Genomic DNA, 22,548 nt, shown 5'->3' with positions numbered 1-22,548 from the left:
CGCAATATTCAGGTACTGACTAGCTGCTTAGGTTTTTGCACCTGTGGATGAGCGTAAAAAAGCTTGGAAAATTAGGACAGATTGAGATTGGAACATTTGTAAGCATCAATTACGCCATCTGATATCTTGAAAGCGAAACTGATTAAGATGCTTTTGTGAGTAATCTTATTGCTGGTGGGTGGCCAACCTGAAAATTCGATGAGACCCATTTAACAGAAAGCAATTTTATTGAAGGCTACTGTAATATTTATAACTCTTTTTTTTCTCACTAATAGGTGATTGATGAATAGTTGGTTGCGTCAGATGTGAGATAGTGTTGCATACCAGGGTTTGCTAATCAAAACCTCTGCAAATGCGCATTTGTTTAAAGTTCCAGCAAAACGTTTTTGCACTGGCGCCAAATATGAATGTGCGGCAAACCTTGAGAAATTAATAAGGAGCATGCGTCAAGATCGTGGCTGGATCAATTGCACAAAAAAAGACGATTTAAAGATTTGCCAACTTCATTTGCGTCATCTGATTTGTTGAAAGGTGAGGAAATGATTCTATACTGTAGCCTACTCTTCATCATTGCATAAGCACTAGAGAGTGGAGGTCTACCTTGACTATATATTTTGATTCCCATGGTAGTTGACTGGTAAGCTGATGAAACGAGTTTCGTTCTAATGTCTAATGCATTTGCTCTTGCGTATAGGACAGAAATCGATCAATTTGCAAATTGAAGCAATTCTAACCTTAAATTTGCCGGTAAATTGGCTAGATTGTGTTCTCATGACTTTATATCTGTGTCGAAAACTTCATCGCGAATATTTCAGCAATGCTGTTCACTGTGATGTTTCATGTGTCTAACTACTTCTGATTTTTTGCATTTTCAGTGAAAAGGAATATTGTATTCAGTACAACGAAAGACGGAATGGTAGGATTCATTGATCTTGGGGAGTCGAGACCTGTAGATGATGATGAACCAGCTACACACGCTCTTCAAGTTTATGCCAGTGGCCTGGTAACGTCTGTTTCCAAACCCTTGGCATACTGTGCAACAAAGTCGGTGGCTTCATTTCAACTTTCGAGTAGGCCTGTATTCTGGAAATGTGTCGGCATCTTGGAGGATTGTGGATTTCAGGTAGCTGCGTTTGTTGCTGATGGACTCAGTGCAAATCGCAAGATGTTCCAAGAGCGTACGCAACAACCTCTACGCCAGCCGCACTGGTGGTACGAAACTTCTCAACAAGGATGGTAAATTTATTCGATGGCGGCATTTTACGGCTGTTTGAACCGACGGAATTGAGATGCGGCAAATTGACGGATGCACATTTTCATATGCAAAGCTTGGCAAAGATGCGGGAAATTTTTGCAGCTCAGCTTCTGTCTAATAGTGCTGCGCGTATTATGCGAGCAGGAGAGGTGAGGCTAAAGAAGCTTCTGCATGGTTTGCCGGTATTTACAAGTGGTTCGGCATTACGAATACATCAACCAAGTTCAGCTACAACGCCAACTTGAAGCCATATTGCAGTCCAGACGATTCACGCTTGGACTGGCTGGAAAATGATTTCTTGCCTAAAATGCGAAAATGGATAGATTCTTGTGCTGAAGGAACAGCAACTTGGGAAACCAAAAAATTCTTGAGTCTCGATAACCATTTATGCATTTACTAACCATGGACAAGTACGGTCAAATAGCCGAATCCTTATTCTGCACTTACAGATATTAATGAATTTGGTGACACCTTGATATCATATAAAATTACGGAAAAAGAATGTTCCCCATCCTACCAATGATTCGGGCAAGAGCAAGCAAAGATGGACAAATAGCTAAACAAGGCAGATTTCATCAAGAGTAGATACGGCATCATTCGGGTCGTATTTGGCCATTCTTGAGCAACGAAAGCGAGTGTACTGCTGCATTATTAAGGACATCATCCAAATACTTTTCCCAAGTTGAAGATGACAAAACTTGATATCTAGCACTGTTATTGCTTAACAAATCAGGCATAAACTGTTTTTGTTGTCCACATGGTTATTTTTGCATTTGTCTAGTTCTGTACAGTTGCATATTAATGTTACCTTTTTTCAAATGCCTGCATCATTATTTCGGTCATATACACATGAATTAGGGATTTGAGGATTAAATTATGTATTCGTAAATGTTCTATATCTGTGAAGTGTATGTATCTTCCTCATTTCTTTACATAACATGATGGAATCCTTAAAATTCAATTCTGTATTGTAAGACATCGAGATTTTGTGGAATGATCATGGATAGGTGACTTTTTTCAGAGGTGGGTGATGTATGCAGCGTTGCTACTGAAGTAGTGGAAGTATTGCTACAATGATTTACTCAGGTTCAAATAGAAGTAACGAAAATATAAATCGGTATAGTACTTTTAAAAAGTTCTAAAAGTAGATTTGGTTGTTCGCTCTGAGTCAGTTGGAAATAGTCACTTTTGAAATTGCAGGGTTAAGCTTAGTGACTGCCGCAAAATGGCCATTAAATATGTGCGTGCTATTTTCAAAAACCTTCAAAACTCAGGAGATCTAGATATCCCCGGAAAAAAACAAGTTGTGATGTTTTTGTTTGGTGAGTAGTATGAAAACAATCACCCGCGGAAGTAGGCAAACCTACTCAATGATATTGAACCTACTCGAATACTCAAAATAACTAGAATTACTCCTTTAAAAACTACGTCTGCTTGATATTTAATTATATATAATGTTATTGATTTATCAAGTTGGAATGAAAAAATTTAAAAACTAGAATTACTAGAATTACTAGAATTACTAGAATAACTAGAATTACTCCTTTAAAAACTACGTCTGCTTGATATTTAATTATATATAATGTTATTGATTTAGCAAGTTGGAATGGAAAAATTTAAAAACTACGTCGTAGGCAAACCTACTCAATGATATTGAACCTACTCGAATACTCAAAATAACTAGAATTACTCCTTTAAAAACTACGTCTGCTTGATATTTAATTATATATAATGTTATTGATTTAGCAAGTTGGAATGAAAAAAAAGCTATTCAACACGTTAACGTTAATTGCCACTGATAAATATACTCAATGAATTATATATCATCGCTAGTTCCTCAAAGAAGTATTTCTGAGGAAGCCTTTGTTTACAGCACAACTGTGTATGCGATGAAGCGTGACCAGGAACACGCTGAAACGCAGAGCTCACGGTAGTTTCCAATCATTGTATATATATCATTGATTTTACTTATGATATCGTCAAGCGTCAACATTTTAGGAAATTTGATATGTTCGATTTTTTTTCTCATGTAACTAAATTCCGTTTTAAGTTGATATTCCCCATGTCCGCATTCCGCACGGCGAAAATCATGTAAGTAGTTCGTCTGGAGATTATCAGAGATGGCCACAGTCCGGTTCAGGAGCCGGAGCCGGAGCAGGATTTCATTGAATTTTTACCTGACCGGACTGGATCCGGATTTTGAATTTGCGGTGATGGTCGGATTTTAGCCGGATTTTTTGCTGCAATATGATTAATTAGCATTGTTATGGCAGGATTTTTTCGGATTCCAAGCTGGACCTTCAACAGCCGGACTCCGAATCTCACATTGCCAGCCGGATCCGGATAGATTCGGATCCCGAAATTTGGGAATCCGCCCATCTCTGGAGATTATGCATCCATAATATGATGGCATCCAATACATTTCTTTACGCCCGCTCGCAGCCTTCAAAACGTTGTTTATTGACTCGCTAATATTGTTAGTGGGTGGGCTCTCACTAAAAGCGGAAAAATATTTCGTTCTGAATCTGCAGGTATTTCTGAAAATGTCACCCTTCAAATGTTTGTCAAAATATTCTCTGAATTTGCCTGTCCATCCATTTGCCAGCGTACGATATTTATCGTTGAATTGATCTTCTCCATCCGACAAAACCAACTTGCGTATATCACCTAATAGAATGCTCACTTCGCGTGTTTTAAAAGAGTGTTCGCGTCCGCTATGTCATCTCATCGATCGGCAATCAGTCGCCAAATTGGCCTGAAACTCGTATGGCTGACTTCTCCGTTATTCTCTGCTGTTTCGAAATATATTTCGCTACGCCCCGAACTCCGCTTTCAGGATATTATTACCGTCCGCTATGTCACCTCATCGATGGGCAATCAGTCGCCAAATTGGCCTGAAACTCGTATGGCTGACTTCTCCGTTATTCTCTGCTGTTTCGAAATATATTTCGCTACGCCCCGAACTCCGCTTTCAGTATATTATAACGATATAACCGTCCGCTATGTCATCTCATCGATGGGCAATCAGTCGCCAAATTGGCCTGAAACTCGTATGGCTGACTTCTCTGTTATTCTCTGCTGTTTCGAAATATATTTCGCTACGCCCCGAACTCCGCTTTCAGTATATTATAACCGTCCGCTATGTCATCTCATCGATGGGCAATCAGTCACCAAATTGGCCTGAAACTCGCATGGCTGGCTTCTCCGTTATTCTCCGCCGTCTACACGTTTTAGAGTTGCGTATGCGCGTGTCTATAAAGGTCAATGACCGAAAGCTCCGCTTCCTCCGTCTTTTAGGAATCGGCATTTTTGGCTCTCTCCGCTGTCTCCGCTGTCTCCGCGTTTTAGGGTCCGCTCTCCGCTGCCTCCGCTGCCTCCGCTGTCTCCGCTGCCTCCGCTTCTCCGTCTTTTAGGGATGCCCTCATTTATAAGATTACCGTACTGAGAAGTAAAAGTCTTGAACATAAAATAGTGTCATGCGGATCAATGTCGAAGTCGTATATATCCCCATGATAGGAGCCCAATCTCAGGTACGGTAACACATTAAGTTTTCTGCTTTAAAAGTAGTCGATTGCGTGTGCACTGTGCACTATCAGTCATCATTCATACTGGCATTGTGGATGCACTGGATGGGCTATATACGGCAATAATACGCAGGCCTACACTGATGCAAGATCCATTTATTGGATTTTGATATGTTATTTCCAGAATAATAGCTATACACCAGGTATATATAGACATATGGTATAGCCTGTGGCAGTTTGATCTGACGACAATGGGTCGAAAAGACTCTACTGGGTGTAGTCCGGCTTGTTCCAATTTCGTGTCACGGACACTGCATGTCGGATTAACCACCGGAATATTTATTACTCTTGTATTGACAAACACTGGTAAGCATGTAACTTATTTCACTCTTTATGACACAGTTATTTTCAATTTTGTGTTTCTAGTGTTAAAGAAGCATATTGACGATGGACGATATGGTTTTCCCCTACTTTTTGGTACAGCTACCATCGCATCTGTGATTCTCTATCTGGTGGTTTCGCTGATGGATCCTGGTTTTGTAAAAGCGTCTGATGCGGACATACAACCGGTACGCTGCAGTGTGTAGGCTATGCTATATGAAAATAATTAAGTTACTCGGATACAATTTTCAAAATTGTCAGTAGGTTGAAATGAATATTGTAACAAAACCTTGTGTTATCAGTGATCGTTCTTGTTGATAATACTCAACCAAATAGATACTAAAGTGTCAGGACTAACAGAGTGGAATTAATAGAAATACATTACCATATCGGAGACAAACTAGCAAATCTCTCTCAGAACCCAAACAATAATAATATATCTTCATTTAGAATTCTGAAACGTGCATAATTGAAGTGTGTCAATATGCATTATAGCGTCGGTCGTACCTCTAAGCCTATTGCATAGCTATAAAGTCACAAACAGTAGCACAGCACCGCCTTCACAATTTTTCGTGACGGTGTGACCTATAGGTCGACAGGAAGTTAAGGTACCATATTAGGTATTGCATAACTTGACAGTAAATGAACATGAACACAATACTGTAGCACGACCATCCACAATCCACTACGTACCTTACCTACCTTTAGGTGAATTTGACTTGTGTAAATATTGGTAAACCATTCTATCATCTGTTGCGATCATGTTACTTGAAGATTGTATTATAAGTATAAGGAACATAGCTGAACTTTATAGTGTAGGCCGATCATATAGCCTACAATCTTCAAATTTATCTCAATGGTATAACCTACATGCAGTTTATATTGAATTGAAGAATGAAGTTTTACAAATCATCAACCTCTTAGCTGACTACTTTTATCACAGCAGTACAGTATTTTGGTAGTGCACTGCAATGTCAGTTAAGGATGTAGAGTAGGAGTAGGCCTACCGGTAGGTATCTTAAAAGAATGAGAACAAATATCATTTGAGCTTTCAGTATTTGCGACACTGTGTGTCAACTAAAACGAATTATCTGAAGACATGCAAGTAGGGCTGGGCAAAATCGAGTACCTGAGTGATTCGATTCTGAATCACGTAAAATGCTTCAAGTCGAGTATTCGAGTATCACTCATTATGACGTCATAACACAATGCACTATGTCGAAGTTCAAATATGTACTTTTTATGCCACCACGAAGAACATAATGCCTATTATTCGTCACATTAATGATACTTCGGTATGTTTTCGACCATACCGTTTTCATTGCACTTCATGACAATGTTGTGGAACGATCATGACTTCGGAAATGTGTTATTTCCAGTGACGTTCGTAGCTTTTTACTATATCTATCATGCTACGACACGGCCAATCAAGGTTTCAAGGCTTCGTCAGTGGATAATATTATTACTCGTTAGTTTATTAACTTTCAGTTGCGAGGAGCGTACAATTTCAATACTCGAAAAAATCGTATTTTACTACTCGAATCATCAAAATTAATACTCGATTCAGATTCGAGTACTCGAATCTTTGTGCCCAGCCCTTCATGCAAGTCGTGATGATATGCTAGTAGGCCCTAGTATCAAAATGAAATATCAATTTCTTAATTTTGTTTAATATGCAACATTGTTTAAAATCAAAAAGTAGGCCTACTTAGTAGGCTACTTATAGTCTTGACTCTTTGGTCTTGAATTTTAATAATGTGATCAATTTCAACAAGGAACTTTAATGGAATGATATATAAAACAAATATTCACACAAATCCGCGCAAAGTAAAACATTTATTCTTAGAAAATGAAGAAAGTTAAACCAAAACCCATTCGCTTTTGTTTAGTCGGGTAGTTTCGCTGTTAATATAGGAAAATTAATCGTAAAGTAGCACTTAGAAATTTTCAAATTGTCCAGATATGCCACTGAGTGCACTTGGAACGAACACTAGTAGTAATACTCTAGGTGCATTCCTGTGGCTTGTGGATGTAATCCAACATTTCCATTTCAGCTCAAGATGCAGTCTTTTGACAGTGATGAAGAAGTATCGATACATATTCCCATCCATGAGCGTATAAATGCCGGTTTTGTCTCTGAGGAAAATGAAACGGAGAGCATGCTACAAACTCACAGTGACGACGAGGATAAATCATCACCATCGAAAAAAATTGATGAAGAATCCCACCAAAGATGTGGATTTTGTGCCTTGGAGGTAGGTAGCCTGTAATAGCAGGCTGGTAACTTAGCTAGTGAGTATTAATCATGTGAGAAATATTGAGTGGGCTAATTGGTATTTGTTTGTTCAAATGGTCCATGTAGGCTATTATCTGAATGTGTGTTACTAGGGAAATTTCAATGTGGCTAGCCTACATCTAGGAAATTTCACACTATCTATCCATCATAAAGATTTTACTCCATGCAGCCAAATACTATGACAACAGTATGCAATACTTAGCATCATATCCTTCAAAATTTAGATTTCAAATTCCACGCACATTGAACAATTATGGGTGATTATTGTTTAGTACAGTGCTTTTCAACCTTTTTGAGCTCCATTCGCACTTTTTTTGTGAAATAAATTTCATTCGCACAACATTTTGTTCAGATGTGCAACAAATTGGATAACTATCAAATGTCTCATTAGAAAGGCAACTTTTGTCGCTCGTTTTACTTCCAATTATCTCAATACAACCCTCTCGACCAAACAATGTTGTTCGGAATTTGTACAAGAACTTTTACTAGTGCTTGGATGACCAGGTCTTAAAATCTGTTCTGCACTCCTATCCAAAATACAGCGTATTTTTCGCGAGTGAAAACTGCTTGCTGGCAGAAATCGTTTTTCAGAGCTGACACACAGGTCCCGCGAAACTCCAGTTTGTCGAAAGGATGAAAACCCCGCATGTTTGTGTTGGGGCTTTTGTCTTATGTCTTTGGAACATAAGGTGCAAAACGATCAAGGAGAGTTGGCGCATTAGAGCTCGATACCTGATGACACGGTGCTTCAACTTCTGTCTCGCAAGTTTATGAAAAGAGCAAATAACTCATGGTACTGCGTGTTCTACTCTTCACCTCGATCTAACTTGAGAATTCATAACAGTTTAATAACGGTAAACCAGCTTTTAGACTACCACCAAAATCTGAGTTTTTGTGGCATCTCGCGACCCGAGCCTCACCCATGAAGAGGAGTTTATATTTAATATTACAGTTGTATGCTACGATGTTACGAGCATGTATGACATACAAAACGCGCACATCACAATTCTAACCAACACAGCTCTACAACACATGTCTGACGTACGCGATTTCAAATTGGGGCGAATTAAATTCCTCTGCGTATCACAGTTGTACTATACTGTCTACTCAGATTGCAAGAACGCGACCATTCCGTACCGACAACGGGGCATATCCAATCCATCTCGAAAGGTTTGGCCATCCAGCATCAGTCACTGAGGTTTTGTCACCGCTCATGTTTTTGGCACCGCATTTTATCAGCGGTTTATTCGCCAAAACTTTACGTCTTCATGTGCCCCGACGCAGAAGGGGTTGGCCTCGAAATGAATGAGTCTGATAGGCCTGAACTCGCTCGTTGCACACCCCTAAACTAGTTCATCCCAACGGTAGTCGACCATGATTTCCAGAGAAAAACAGTCGGATGAATCTGATCATGAATTCCATGCCATATGCCATATTTGCTGCGCGTCTTGCTTATTGGCTACAGTACTTAACACAGTGACCTTGGATATGTAAAAAAGATCGCAGGATTTTTTGTAATAAATTCAATAAATATTACATACATATTAACAGATAGCTCTGGCATAGTGTCGACCCAAAATTATACCCTTTGTGGTCCCTACTTTAGTAACCATGAAGGGGTAAGAATTTACGTTACAGTAAACTTGCGAATGCGAGTCGCTGTAATGATGGTATTTACTACTATCCTCGTACCTCGCGCTAAACGAACAGTTATTACGAAAATATGACGATTGTTTGGCGAAGGAAAGCAGAAAGTCAATTTGAAATCATTTTTCGAGAAAGCAGAAAGTCAATTTGACATCACTTTTCGAGCCTGTCACAGGATCAGACGGGCTGATATACTGTATGTCTGCCACTATAGAGATTGCAGAGATCTCTATAATGCCACTACGTCAGCTTCCAAACCAGACTTTTGGTGACGTAATAATTATAGTGTGGGAATATTAATTCACTACGGCTTGTAAGAGCCACGATTAGCGGTGCGTCGTATTAAGTTTTTACAATTGCGTCGCAACTACAAAAGTTCACTGATTCTAAATTTCCTATTAAGTTCATTTGAATTATTCCTCGTGAGAAAAGTTAACAATTAATCACGATTTTCATTCGCACTTTCATTCGCACCACCTTCGTCATACGCACTTGACCCGGATTTTCATTCGCACTATTCGCACCACCTTCGTCATTCGCACTGCAATTTTTTTCATTCGCACCAGTGCGAACCGTCACACAGGTTGAAAAGCACTGGTTTAGTAAATAGTGCTTCATAGTCTCTATGCCGTGTGGTTGAATTTGCTGCTTTGTCTGTGTGTCATAATTTGGAATATGAATCTCAGGTGCCACAGTTGTTCACTTCAGTTTGTATCAGTAGGTCTATTCAAAATATATACACAACATATTGTAATAAATATCTAGGGAATTATATCTCGGATATTGTGTTGTCAGTGTGTAAAAATCAATAACTGCTTGCATTCTGCTCTGTCGGTATCCTGTATTATGTACGATTTAAGATTGGTGAACCAAAATAAAGTCCCCTTCCTTGTCAATATTGTCTGGCGGAACTTTGAAGCTAATAGAAACCATTCCTAAACATGTGACGAAACATTGATATTTTCATACAGCGCAGCCTTCTTGTTAGTCGGCCATATTTTCAAAGCATACAAAATGCAAATAATGTTCCTCAGATACGTGTACCTGTACATTGCTAATTTTTGCATTAATCAGACCACACCAGGTACTTTCCCACATACCGTATGTTCAAAGTAGTTGGTACTTGATTAGAAGGTTACTTGCCTGTGATCAGAAGTGGCCGCTTTCGAAATTGCAATGTGTGTCTTTTTGTGACTAATTGCAATGTGTGTCTTTTTGTGACTAACGCAAAACTGGTAATCACTCTCCAAATAGGTGCTTTCATCAATTATGTAACTAGTCACCGTGATATAGGGGCTATTTTGCGCTAATCTTAGAGCAACTATTTCACTCGTGAAAGCGATGCAAACTTATGCTAAATCCACTTATGACTTTTCAATCCCAAATTGTTAATTATGCAGTAGAGCAGGAGTAAAAAGTAAGCCGAAGTAGTACCGGTTTTTGTCTGAAAATATAATCACATGAGTACGTGGTGTGAGTAGGCAATACCTACTCGAGTCCAGGGTTGTAATAACTTGAGTCTCGATTTTCTGGTGACTCGACTTGTGCTCTCGACAATCACTGCGCATGACTCGGACCAAGTCATGTGACTCAAGAATCAGACGGCCAAAACCGGTATTTCATTGTAATTTCGAAGAACAGTTAAGTTACCACACTATTGGGATTTCGTCTATTTGTACCGCCTGTACCGGTAGCCTACTTGAAAATGCGACCAGAAACTGTTAAATATGAGGAAATAATTGGAAGCATTTGATATCACCAAGCAGAGATTAGCTATACTTTAATTCGAAAGTGAACAGTCAACACAATGACTCGGTCTCGAGTCGTAACACTATGACTCGGACCCGAACCTCTGCTCACCCGCTTGGATTTGGACTAGACTCGGCAGTGAATTGAAAATGTCTTGACTTAACTTGGGTCAAAATTATAAAAGTGAGATTGACTTGGGACTTGAAAACTTGAAACTTTGTCACAACCCTGCTTGAGTCCTCCCAAAAAGTAAAATCAATTTGTTACGGAACACATGTGGTATCTTCCAGTGTAATTTGCACCGTCCTCATCAGAATAAGGCTCCTGTTTTCCTATTCTGTATAATGCATTGTGTCTAATTATCTTGTTTTGATGTAACTTACTCTCAGCGGCCAATCAGAGCACGCCACTGCAGGGAATGCAAACGTTGCGTTCGCAAATTCGATCATCACTGCCCGTGGGTCGCCAACTGCATCGGGGAAAGAAACCACAGATGGTTCTGGTTGTTTTTGACGTGGGAGTTGTGCTTGATTGTCTGGAGCATTTATATATCTTTGTAAGTCATATCATTAGTAGCCTACGTTTTATGCAAACACAGCTTTTCAATAGTATATTCATGTTGGATTGCTCACCCTTGACCCATCTCCTGAAGCGTGATTCTGAACAAGCATGGAGTCAACTTTTATCAAAATACGTCATCCAAGTTTAGGCCAACAGAACGAATTTGTGTACCGTCTGAAAATAGTACTTTGAGCTTGAGCGATCTCTTCGCCTCGATTATTCAAAATTCCATGCCGGTGACTTCATATTTGGTGATACAGTTGTTCATATACAATGTTCTTTCCAATTCTCTACTAGTCGCTGACAATCACCCCTGACGTGTATCAGCCGAAAATATGCGGCTTAATATCAATTTGAATATACTATTCCATTGTATATTGAAGTTATATGCACCTCCAAGAAGCTCTACAAACACAACTTTTTCAGATACACTAGTCCAAATTCATTGTTGGATTTTGCATGGATTACATTTGAATCTAGTATACAGACTCCATTTTCATGCAGTTACTGTGATAGATTGCGAGAAAGTGTAGATTTTTTTTTCTCGACTTCATTAAACAATTTTCAAACTTGTAAAGCTGTATATGAGGGTATTTGTATGTAAATGAGTAGCGCTATGCTTTGCTTACATTATATTCATTTTAACATCAGGACCGGTTACACCGGAGGGATGCATTCTCAGAAGTGGATGACAAACAACCTCGTACTGTTACTTTCTGATGTCCTGCTTGTGATATTCTTCTTCGTCGTCATCTCATTATGTTCCATCCATTCTTATATGGCAGTTTCAAACCACACAACATGGGAGAGCATGAGCAGACACAGGTACTTTAGTACATGTATAAGCCATAAACATGATAATATACCAGCGATCATTTTCTCTGCAGGATAACATATCTGCAAAAGATTGAGATTGACAACCCTTTCAGTTTGGGTTACTGCCGTAATGCTTATGTGTTTTTGTGCCACTGTAAGCCTTATAACTGGATGGCGATATATCGTAATAAGTTGAGGAAGACCACAAATTCTAACACTTGCGAGGATAATATTTGACTGCCAGACCGTGTGAAACTTGCTTGGTAAGTTGAGTGATGTTAAGCCTGTTTTTATTGTGGATGTGATTTTTATAATCAGCTGTTCTAGCTAGCGCATATTGGATAGGGTGGAGTGAAAAAAAGAAAAATTTGAATTTCAAAAAGTGCCTTTGATATTTGGTCCCAAATCTCAAATGAATTATTTCTATCATGATTTCAGGTTCTTGCACCCTCTAGTGGCCGTGCAATTCTACCAAACGAGCCGAAAATAGCTAATTTTGCCATATCTAGATAACCGCTTATGCTAGAAAGCTAATATTGGGCTTAAAAGCTGCGGAAGCAACATGTTTCTATCTCACTTCCATAGAACTTTGTCTTGAAAATGTACAGAAAAAAAGTTACGAGCAAATTATTGATTTTAGACCGCCATTAACCCTTTGCGACCGGCGGTCTAGTATACTAGACCGTGATTGTTTAACGCAGAGGAGTCTATATTTAATCCAAGATAGCTAGACCTGTATTGGTCATAAACGATTGCAATCGGTTGGTATGTATAGCTCTTATAAATACGCATACATCAGACCATGCATAACCTAATGTTGCAATGTATATCCTGCTTGAAATGCAGATTGAACACGCAAAAAGGTTTCCCGCAAAATTGAATTTGTAATGATGTTCGCGTGAGTGACCGCCTGAAATATAAACCATTGTATCTTCCGTTCTAGACTTCATATAACCGATTACAGTTATCTTCTATGACTTGTTGTTGGTCATACTATTCTATGAAAGTTCTTATATCGAAGATTAGCACGTAGAACAGGGGTCGCCAACTCAAAATAGGTCGCGGGCCACTTTTCCAAATTCCTGGAGGCCGCGGGCCGCATGACATCAATATCGATATAAAAGTAGGCAACGCAGTTCAACAACCACGTCTGATAACTCTACGTTATTACAACGCTGTGCTTTCTAACATAGGCGACGGTTATAGTCACCACAAAAGAACTAATATTTTATTGAACAAACACAAATACAACAAAAAGTATCATGATCATCAATGTCATTATATTTTGGACTATGAGCTGTACACGATACCTGACAATGACAACACTCTTTAGCCGCTAAAACAGGGGTGGCCAACATTTTTGTAATTCACGGCCGCATTTCGCGTACTCATGTAGGCTAGCCTGCGGCCGCATACCGGTGGTTAGTCGTGACAAACTAGATGGGGCCAAATACCCACGTTATCATGTCCATGTCCATTGCCGGTACACTCCGAACTAATCTATATGCACCTATCGGCTTACTATGCGCACCAAATCGTTAGTAGTTATGTTGTAAAGAGCCACAGAGAACCAATCTGTTTCATGTTCATGAGTGAATTTCGTCAATAAATATTAGTATAGTTTCACATATTACTATAAGATATTTATCCTTTCTCGGCCAATGTGATCAGATTCCCAGATACAGCTGATGCAGGGGGTATCTGCGAAAACTTAGGGTTGTTATTACAAGTGTCGACAGCCGCATAATTTTCCTTCTACTGCTGCAGATTGGCCACCCATGGATTGAAGAATCAATATTGGGGTTAGCTATACACGGTAGGCCTACTTGCTAGACAACTATCTCCTCGTAAAGATGGTCTTTTGGAGCGCCCGAAGTCGTTTTGCAGGCGTCTCGGTCTTGGCAGTGGTGGGCCATTGCACGTCAAGGCAATATGCCCATTCGTACCAGCAAATTCTTCATCCATGGAATGATATTACCATGCCGAAGCCGTATCAACTAGTGAGTAATAGTGATAGTGGGCACATAGAATGGCTCACTTTGAAAAACAACAACATTATGTTTCAACTGAAATCAATTTTAGCGTTTCAACATGATTTACTAAGCGTTTTTCTGATTTTTTTTCAAATCAGGTCGCGGGCCGCAAAATAGGACCTCGCGGGCCGCGTGTTGGAGACCCCTGACGTAGAAGATGTTTCAAATTGACGTGAAAGAAGCATACCTTATTACGTGAAAATCATGGCTGCGTAAGATGACCTGACTCGTTGCGGTTTCAAACAGATGTACAATTGCTTCAGGCAATAGAAAATTATACATATAGTTAGCCATTATCCTGGCATATCAATCAATATACATATCATGGAGCTTAGTTTTGTATAAGAAAGCCGACACCAGCCCTAACATCGCACAAATAAGCGTGCGAGTTAGGCTATTTTTGTACCCGAGCCTGTGATAACAACATCATATAGAGGCAGTTATATATCTGTTTTAGATGGCACACGAAGTTACTGTTGGCTTGTATGACTACTGTTGATCATACATGGGGCATTAGCCGTGTAGAATACAGTTCACATTGATGCGAAATAAAGCAATGTATCACGTGAAATGACTTCCCGAGCGTATATGGGCACTGGGCAGTGTCGAATAAGGCAATATGTGTATACTTACGGATTCCTTGCAGCTGCAAGTTACATATAACAAGCAACTGGGGTTGATAACACTTCAATAGCATGGAGATGTAGGCCTATACTAACGGCAACATTGCCAAGGCAGTTCCTATGTTCTGCACACCTGGACGCGCGTTGCCTTCAACGAGAATACGAGATTACGTAATCGATTACTCATCGGCGGCGGCCGCGTGATTGTGCTCATCATCACTACCTTTCCAAGATCGTAGCGCTGGGCTATGAAGCGCTATGGTAGCATGTAATGTCTCGTTGGAACGTAGAGATTCATGCGCAAGGCAATCAGGTGGTCATATACTAAGAGAGGGCCTAGGTATGACGTCAGGAGATATAGAAGAACAAAATTGTAATTTATTTTCAAGAAATCGCGAACATTTTCACGCATAACGCTATTCCCTCTGGCGTCTGAGCCGTGAGAGTATCTCAGACCGCTAGGCGGCTACTTCAGGTTGACGGCAATATATTGGGCGTCGATTTGAGCCATATGGATGACATTTTATCGTTTTCTATGTGGATGCAGTAAAATTTTGGTCAGTAGGCCGGCCGGTTACAAAGGGTTAAAATGTTGGTTGGTTTTACCTAGTTTGCAATGCCAATTTGCATGTTACAATTTGTTACATTGCTGTTTTAACAACTAAATCTTGTTTGGTGGACTAATGAGTTGATTTTCATACCAACCTAGCATAATTTTGGTCAGTAGAGAAAATGATTGAATTTTCATCATATTTCATCGTCACAAGCCTTTATGATATGAAGTTGGTGAAAAGGCTATCTTCCTGTTCAACTCTACAACAAACGATAGGCCAAGATTGTTCAAAAAGTGAATCAGTTGCAGTAAATCAGCTATATAATTTATATATTGATGTATGTTTTGTTGAAAATGATGATATTCATATCACTTGAGACATTTTTAAACTGTTTTATATATTATACATATTGTTCAAGCTGCTGTACTCATCTTTGGAATATTCTGGAACTTTCATAGTCAACCTCAAGTCTCCCAGTAGAAGTGATGATAACTCATTTTGAAAGTGTTCTGGTTTCTGGTGTGTTTTGGAGTTTATAATATAATACTCTGGTATACTGGTGTTAAAACTGACTCCTCCATGTGTAGTATCATAGGCTGCTGCCTGTATGAAAAGGTCTCTGTAATATACTTTGCTATGTCTGTGAATTGAACTTACATTGTCTAGTATAAGTGCAGATTCAGAGTTTCATAATGTTTTACTTATAGCAGATTGTGGTTTATCATATGTACAAGTACTACAAGTAATTGACATATTGTTATCAGGATAAAGATTCAAGTCTGCTGTTGCTTGCAAGAAGTTGCACTGTGGAGAATCTTTTCCAAGTGCTGATGGTTTTCTTCTGGAATACTTCCAACTAAAGACAGTTGTTTGATCACAACTAAAGTGATCAAAGTTGAGCATACCCTCATTCACTTGTCCTTTAGTTGGGAGTGTTCAAGACGGAAAACCATCAACACTTCGAAAAGTTTCTCTACAGTGCAACTTCTTGCAAGCAACAGCAGATTTGGATGTTTTTCTTGTTAACATTATATAAAATGTCAATTACTTGTAGTACTTGTGCATATGATAAACCACAATCTGCTATAAGTAGAACAGGATGAAATTCTGAATCTGTACTTATACTAGACAATATCAGTTCAATTCAAACGCATAACAAAGTATATTACAGCAACCTGTTCTGTTCATTCAGCGAGCGGCCTATGATACTACACAGTGCCCAAGGAGGAGTCAGTTATAACGCAGATATACCAGATAATTATATGATCAACTCCACGATACACCAGAACACTTTTAAAATGAGTTATCAACACTCCTACTGTCAGACTTGAGGTTGACTATCAAAGTTCCAAAATATTCCAAAGACGAGTACAGAAGCTTGCACAATATGTATAATATATAAAACAGTTAACAATATCTCGAGTGTTACGGAAAATCATCATTTTCCACAAAACATACAGGTATGAGGTATAATAAATTATATAGCTGATTTACTGTAACTGATTCACAGTTTGAACAATCTAAGCCTATCGCTTGTTGTAGAGTTAAACAGAAGATACCTATTCCACCAAGATCATGACATAAAGGCTTGTGATGATGTAATATGATGAAAGTTCAATCATTCTCTCTACTGATCAAAATTATGCTGGGTTGGTATAAAAATCAACTCATTGGTCCACCAAACAAGATTTTGTTGTTAAAACAGCAGATGTTGTTGTTAAAACAGCAATGTAACAAAATGTAACATGCAAATTGGCATTGCAAACTAGGTAAAACCAACCAACATTTTAATGGCGGTCTAAAAATCAATAATTTGCTCGTAACTTTTTTTCTGTACATTTTCAAGACAAAGTTCTATGGAAGTGAGATAGAAACATGTTGCTTCAACAGCTTTTAAGCCCAATATTAGCTTTCTAGCATAAGCGGTTATCCAGATATGGCCAAATTAGCTATTTTCGGCTCGTTTGGTAAAGTTGCACGGCCACTAGAGGGTGCAGAAACCTGAAATCATGATAGAAGTAATTCATTTAAGATTTGGGACCAAATATCAAAGGCACTTTTGAAATTCAAATTTTTCTTTTTTTCACTCCACCCTAATATTGGATTCAGTCCTCACTTTTGATTGGTAGTTGGGATGAGTTGTGTCATTTGTTTGAATGGACCAGTGGTTCCAAATGTTCTTCGTTATTTTCAGGGATAGTCTAGCCTAGATATCCCTGATTATTTAACATTCTTTCAGCCCATATTGGGATATTTGATCCTCCTCGTTATGACAAAACTAAGCAGAGCATTAATTGTAGCAGGCCTAATTCAAATTATGTATCAATCAATTTTTAATTACAAGTTGACATTTAAGTCTGTAAATCAATGGACGCGTGTGAAGGTTATTGGCTGTGTATAACACGGATCATCCTCGTAAAATAACCATGTCTTACCAAGCACACGGGCTCAAAAAAATTTATTCCGGAGTGAAAATCAAAAATATCCTATTCGCCCACTCGAGTTTGTTGACAGGGTCCCTAGGTAAATACTGCTCAGAGACTAGTTTTACAGCTGAAATCTGTAGAAAATAGTGATATATGATATGTCGGACAAAATCAAGCATCTGAGTTATTGGATTCTGAATCGAGTTTTAGACTTGAAGTCGAGTATCACTCATTGTAACATCACAACCCTATGAAGGTGTGGAAAGTTGAAATATTTAGCCTACCATTTATGCTTCCACAAATGCTATAATGCCATACGATTTCTACATCACATTCACAATAATTTGTCATTATTTCGACCATACCTATTTCGTTGCACTTTGTGACAATGTTGTGGGTTGGTCATAACTTCACAGGTATGGCATTTTCGCTGTATAGCTCTGTACTACATGTTTTGTATGCGGCAATACAACGAATCGAGGTTTCCGCAGTGGAAAATACTCTTGAATACGTCCATTCATATTGCATATATATAACTTGAGATAATCACTGACGGGATGCTTTGCGACTGGATCCAAACTATGAAACCAGACTAGAAAATTTGCAGTCAACTTTTGCAAAAGCATTCTGTACATTCCTGAAATATTTTGTTTCCGATCTGTCTTGAAATACTCGCAAAACTCCTCCCTATCAGGCAGCTACTGATTCGGACCATTTGGTCCACATACTAGTAGACTACAGGTACCAAGGTCCAGCTTGCTTACTGGTTTCACGAATATCGTCCTGGTGTAAATGACCATAGTAGTCGACACCATGAATACCCCAAAACAAACAAATCACAGGTACCAAGGTTCAGCTTGCTTACTGGTTTCACTATGCTCCACCAAACCAGTACGTTTTTGTTTCTCATTTACCCTTCGTTTTTTCAGGTTATCTGTTCAAATTCAGATTGCCAATCAGATGACATTTTAAAGCTCCTCTTTTTCAAGTTTCGCATTTTCGGTATTTTATCATCTTTGCATCGCAGAGCGGTAGTTCCTGTCATCTTCACGTTTGTATGTGTAAAAATTTACATGAGATATCCCTATTTTATGATACTATAAGTGTTCTTTGGATACCAATAATAATGAGATGCTTCATATCATGTTTACTGTGTTTCGTGTTGCGTGGATACGTCGGTCTTCACTGGTTTCCAGGATTAGGTAGGGGCGGCAGGGATGGAAACAATCAATGTTCGCTACAATAGGCCGGTCCTATTTAGTTCTACACCTGCACACCGGATGCGTGCTCGTCCAACTACCGCATGATCAGCATATAAACAACTATCAAGTATGCTGGACCTCAGCTTAGGTACGGGAGATGTGGGACCGAAAATACTAGAAAAATTCTCTGATAATCCCATGATTACAGTACGCGACTTGATCTGCAATCGCATGCTGGCAGAATCTTTCCTCACATGCAAAAACTTCGAACTGCGTGAGTAATGGAGTCTGTGACAAATGATTTACGTTTTAGGGGGTGTAACTGTAAAGTAAATTTGGATCGACATATGCATTTTTCTATATCAACTTCCAGACTAACAAACCTGCAATAAATTTTGATGTGAAGTATAGGGCTTGTATCTGGGAATATAACGGCACAAATTTTTTGAATCAATACCATCCTCGAGTGGACTATTTTCAATTCAATTACAATATTTATAGGTTGGGGGACCTATGGTGCCATGGCCAAATCAAACACAATAGTTTGACCAAATTATCACTAACAGAAATACGCCTACCCATATAGAGGTTGTAAATCATAATTACCTGTGGTACTTTATCGCTATTACGAGGTAGGCTATTTGAAAGTCAAAATGTCGATTCTCCGGTAATATGTATGTGGCATTAATTTTGTAAGTTTTGGCGGGAATCAAACGTAATTTTATCCAAACATTTGATTTGATATAATCTATATTACTCTTGAAGGTGGCCACGAAACATTCTTCATTTGCATGCTGTAGCTTAGCTTATGTTACACAACAAAACAAGTTATTTGAGTTTTGAGCGTATGTCTCATAGGTCCCATGGTCGTGTGCGTTCCAGCATCAATTTTTAAACGTTTATAAATTTTTTTTTTGAAAAGGAGGATATCCATGTAAATGTCCGCGATAAGTAGAGCTTGTATCAAAGTGTTGAGGCAGCAAAAGATCCGCTATTCTCGGCTGAAAATTTGAGGGCCAGAGATCATTTTGCAATTTTTGATCCATCGGTACCACATCTCCCCTGCGGTATTTCGACGGCGATCCGAAAAGCTCCATGTCCATGCTTAAGTCAAAATACAAGCAGACCACTGCTAAATAAAAACTAGTCCGTGCTTTAGATTGCGAGACCACGATCTGGTATATCGATCTCGCATTCCGACACACGTCACCTCATGGCTTGTCCTTTTTATGTTAGAATCTTTTATTAGACTGGAGCAGTGGTTCCCAATCTTTTCGACTAATCGCCCCCTTTTCAATCTTGACACGAATTTTCGCCCCAAAATTAGCCTACGGATCCGAAAATAAGGACATGTAAACGGGAAATTATTCACCTAATTCTGATAATTGGTGAATTCACTAAAAAATACCATTTTTCCAGGGTGGTACGCTCCTTAAGAAACAGTGTGTATTTCCACCAGTGTACCACCCCTGATAAACTGGTATGGCGGATTGGTATACTGCACATACTCTTTCGACGTCGGATATCAAATTACCAATCATTGCTGGTCATTTTGCGCGACCATGTCTGGATTCCGACTATTTAAAGAAGATCTTCTTTCGATACTCGCCGCCTTTTACCTGACAAGTGCTGTCGCCTTTTTATCTGACGATCGACCGACCCTGCACGACCAACGCTGTTTATTTTATCCGATGTTTTATCCTTAGTCTGTTGATGTTTATGTCGTACAATTAAGTGCTGGCCAACGTATTCGCCGACTCTGTTGCGGATCCTAGAGGGAACGCGGCGTAGGGGAGATGTGGTACCGATGGATCAAAAATTGGAAAATGATCGCTTGTCTCAAAATGTTCAGCCGAAAACAGCAGTTTTTTTGCTGGCTCAGCACTTTGATACAAGCTCTACCTATCGCGCTCGTATACATGAATATCCGTCTTTTCAAAAAATATTCATGGACGTTTAAAATTTGTTGCTCGAACGTGTCATCGGTCCCCACCCGGTGGGTCCAATGGCACACGACCCGGGGACCTATATGACACATATACCCTAAAAAACTCAGATGTGACAACTTTTCTTGCTCAGTATTATAATCTAACCTACATCAAGCCAAAGAAGAATTTTCGGTCGCAACCGTCAAAAAATAGATTAAATATTGACTCAAATGTTGTCATAAAATCACGTTTCGATTTAGGCTTTGACTTATAAATTTGAGGGTACATACATATTGCCCGAAAATCGACAGTGTGACTTCCAAAGACCTCGTTATAGCGATAAAACATCATATGCAATTATTACATAAAGATTTTCTGTACGTAGTCATGTTTCATTTGTTTCATGATTAGTATGCTTGATTATTTTGCTTGATTTGGCTATTGTATCATCGGTCCCCACCCCACTAATTTTGCACATGAATCGAAAAAAATTCCACTCAAGGAAAATACTGAAAAAAATAATAGGTTCCATTATATAGCCTGATACAAGCCCTAGACTTCACAATAAAAATGATTGCTGGTTTGTTCGTGTTGACGGTTACAAAGAAAAATGTATATGTCGATCTAAATTTAGTTTACACCCCCCAAAACAAAAAACATCTGTGAGAGACCCCATAGTTCGCGCACGTAGAATTTTTTTGTATGTGAGGAAAGATGTTGCCAGCATGCAATTGTAGACAAGCTCACGGAGTGTAATCATGGAATTATCATAGAGAATTTTCAAAGTATTTTCGGTCCCAGTGATCCATCGGTACCACATCTCCCCTATATAGTCCATACTCAGGTAGCGTGCCATAGCGCGCCATACTGGTGTGAATATACAATACATAGCCTAGGGGAGATGTGGTACCGATAGATCAAAAATTGCAAAATGATGTCTGGCCCTCAAATCTTCAGCCGAGAATAGCAGATCTTTTGCTGTCTCATCACTTCGATACAAGCTCTACCTATCGCGGACATTTACATGGTATCCACCTTTTCAAAAGATATTTATGAACGTTTAAAATTTATTGCTCTAACGTGTCATCGGTCCCCACCCGGTGGGTCCAAAGGCACACGACCATGGGACCTATGAGACATACGCTCAAAAACTCAAATTTGTTAACATGTTTTTTCGTGTACTATAAGCTAAGCTACAGCAAGCCAATGAAGAATGTTTCGTCGCGACCTTCAAGAATAACATAGATTATATCAACTTAAATGTTGGCCTAAAATCATGTTTTGATTTACGCCTAGACTTACAAAATTAATGCCACATACATATTACGCGCAAATCGACATTTTGACTTTCAAATACCTCGTAATAGCGATAAAACACCACAGGTAACTATGATTAACAGCCTATATATATGTAGGCGAGTTTCTGTTGGTAAGTGATTAGTTGGTCCATCTATTTTGCTTGATTTGGCTATAGTACCATAGGTCCCCCACCCCATAAATATTGTAATTGACTTGAAAATAGTCCACTCGAGGATGGTATTGATTCAAAAAAA

At 39.0% G+C, this 22,548-nt stretch overlaps 1 protein-coding gene and 1 long non-coding RNA gene across 2 annotated transcripts; both read left to right on the top strand.

The window, feature by feature from the left end:
- Nucleotides 1–391: 391 nt before the first annotated feature.
- LOC145458851 (uncharacterized) lies at nt 392–12,874 on the top strand. Its single transcript, XR_013921207.1, has 3 exons — nt 392–531; nt 876–1,450; nt 12,582–12,874. It is a non-coding gene; the product is annotated as an uncharacterized LOC145458851 (long non-coding RNA).
- Nucleotides 4,967–19,009, top strand: LOC145458850 (palmitoyltransferase ZDHHC12-A-like). The gene is made up of 7 exons (XM_080337351.1): nt 4,967–5,145; nt 5,206–5,348; nt 7,215–7,415; nt 11,242–11,408; nt 12,065–12,238; nt 12,301–12,492; nt 18,795–19,009. The coding sequence occupies exons 1-6, from the start codon at nt 5,031–5,033 to the stop codon at nt 12,464–12,466; spliced, it is 966 nt and encodes a 321-aa protein (XP_080193477.1). The 5' UTR covers nt 4,967–5,030; the 3' UTR covers nt 12,467–12,492; nt 18,795–19,009.
- Nucleotides 19,010–22,548: the final 3,539 nt, after the last annotated feature.

Source organism: Botryllus schlosseri, chromosome 16, assembly GCF_051294905.1.
Source record: "Botryllus schlosseri isolate E-star chromosome 16, Bs_hap1, whole genome shotgun sequence".
NCBI lineage: Eukaryota > Metazoa > Chordata > Ascidiacea > Stolidobranchia > Styelidae > Botryllus > Botryllus schlosseri.
Note: the sequence above shows the minus strand (reverse complement) of the source record. Positions and strands in the feature narration are given on the sequence as shown.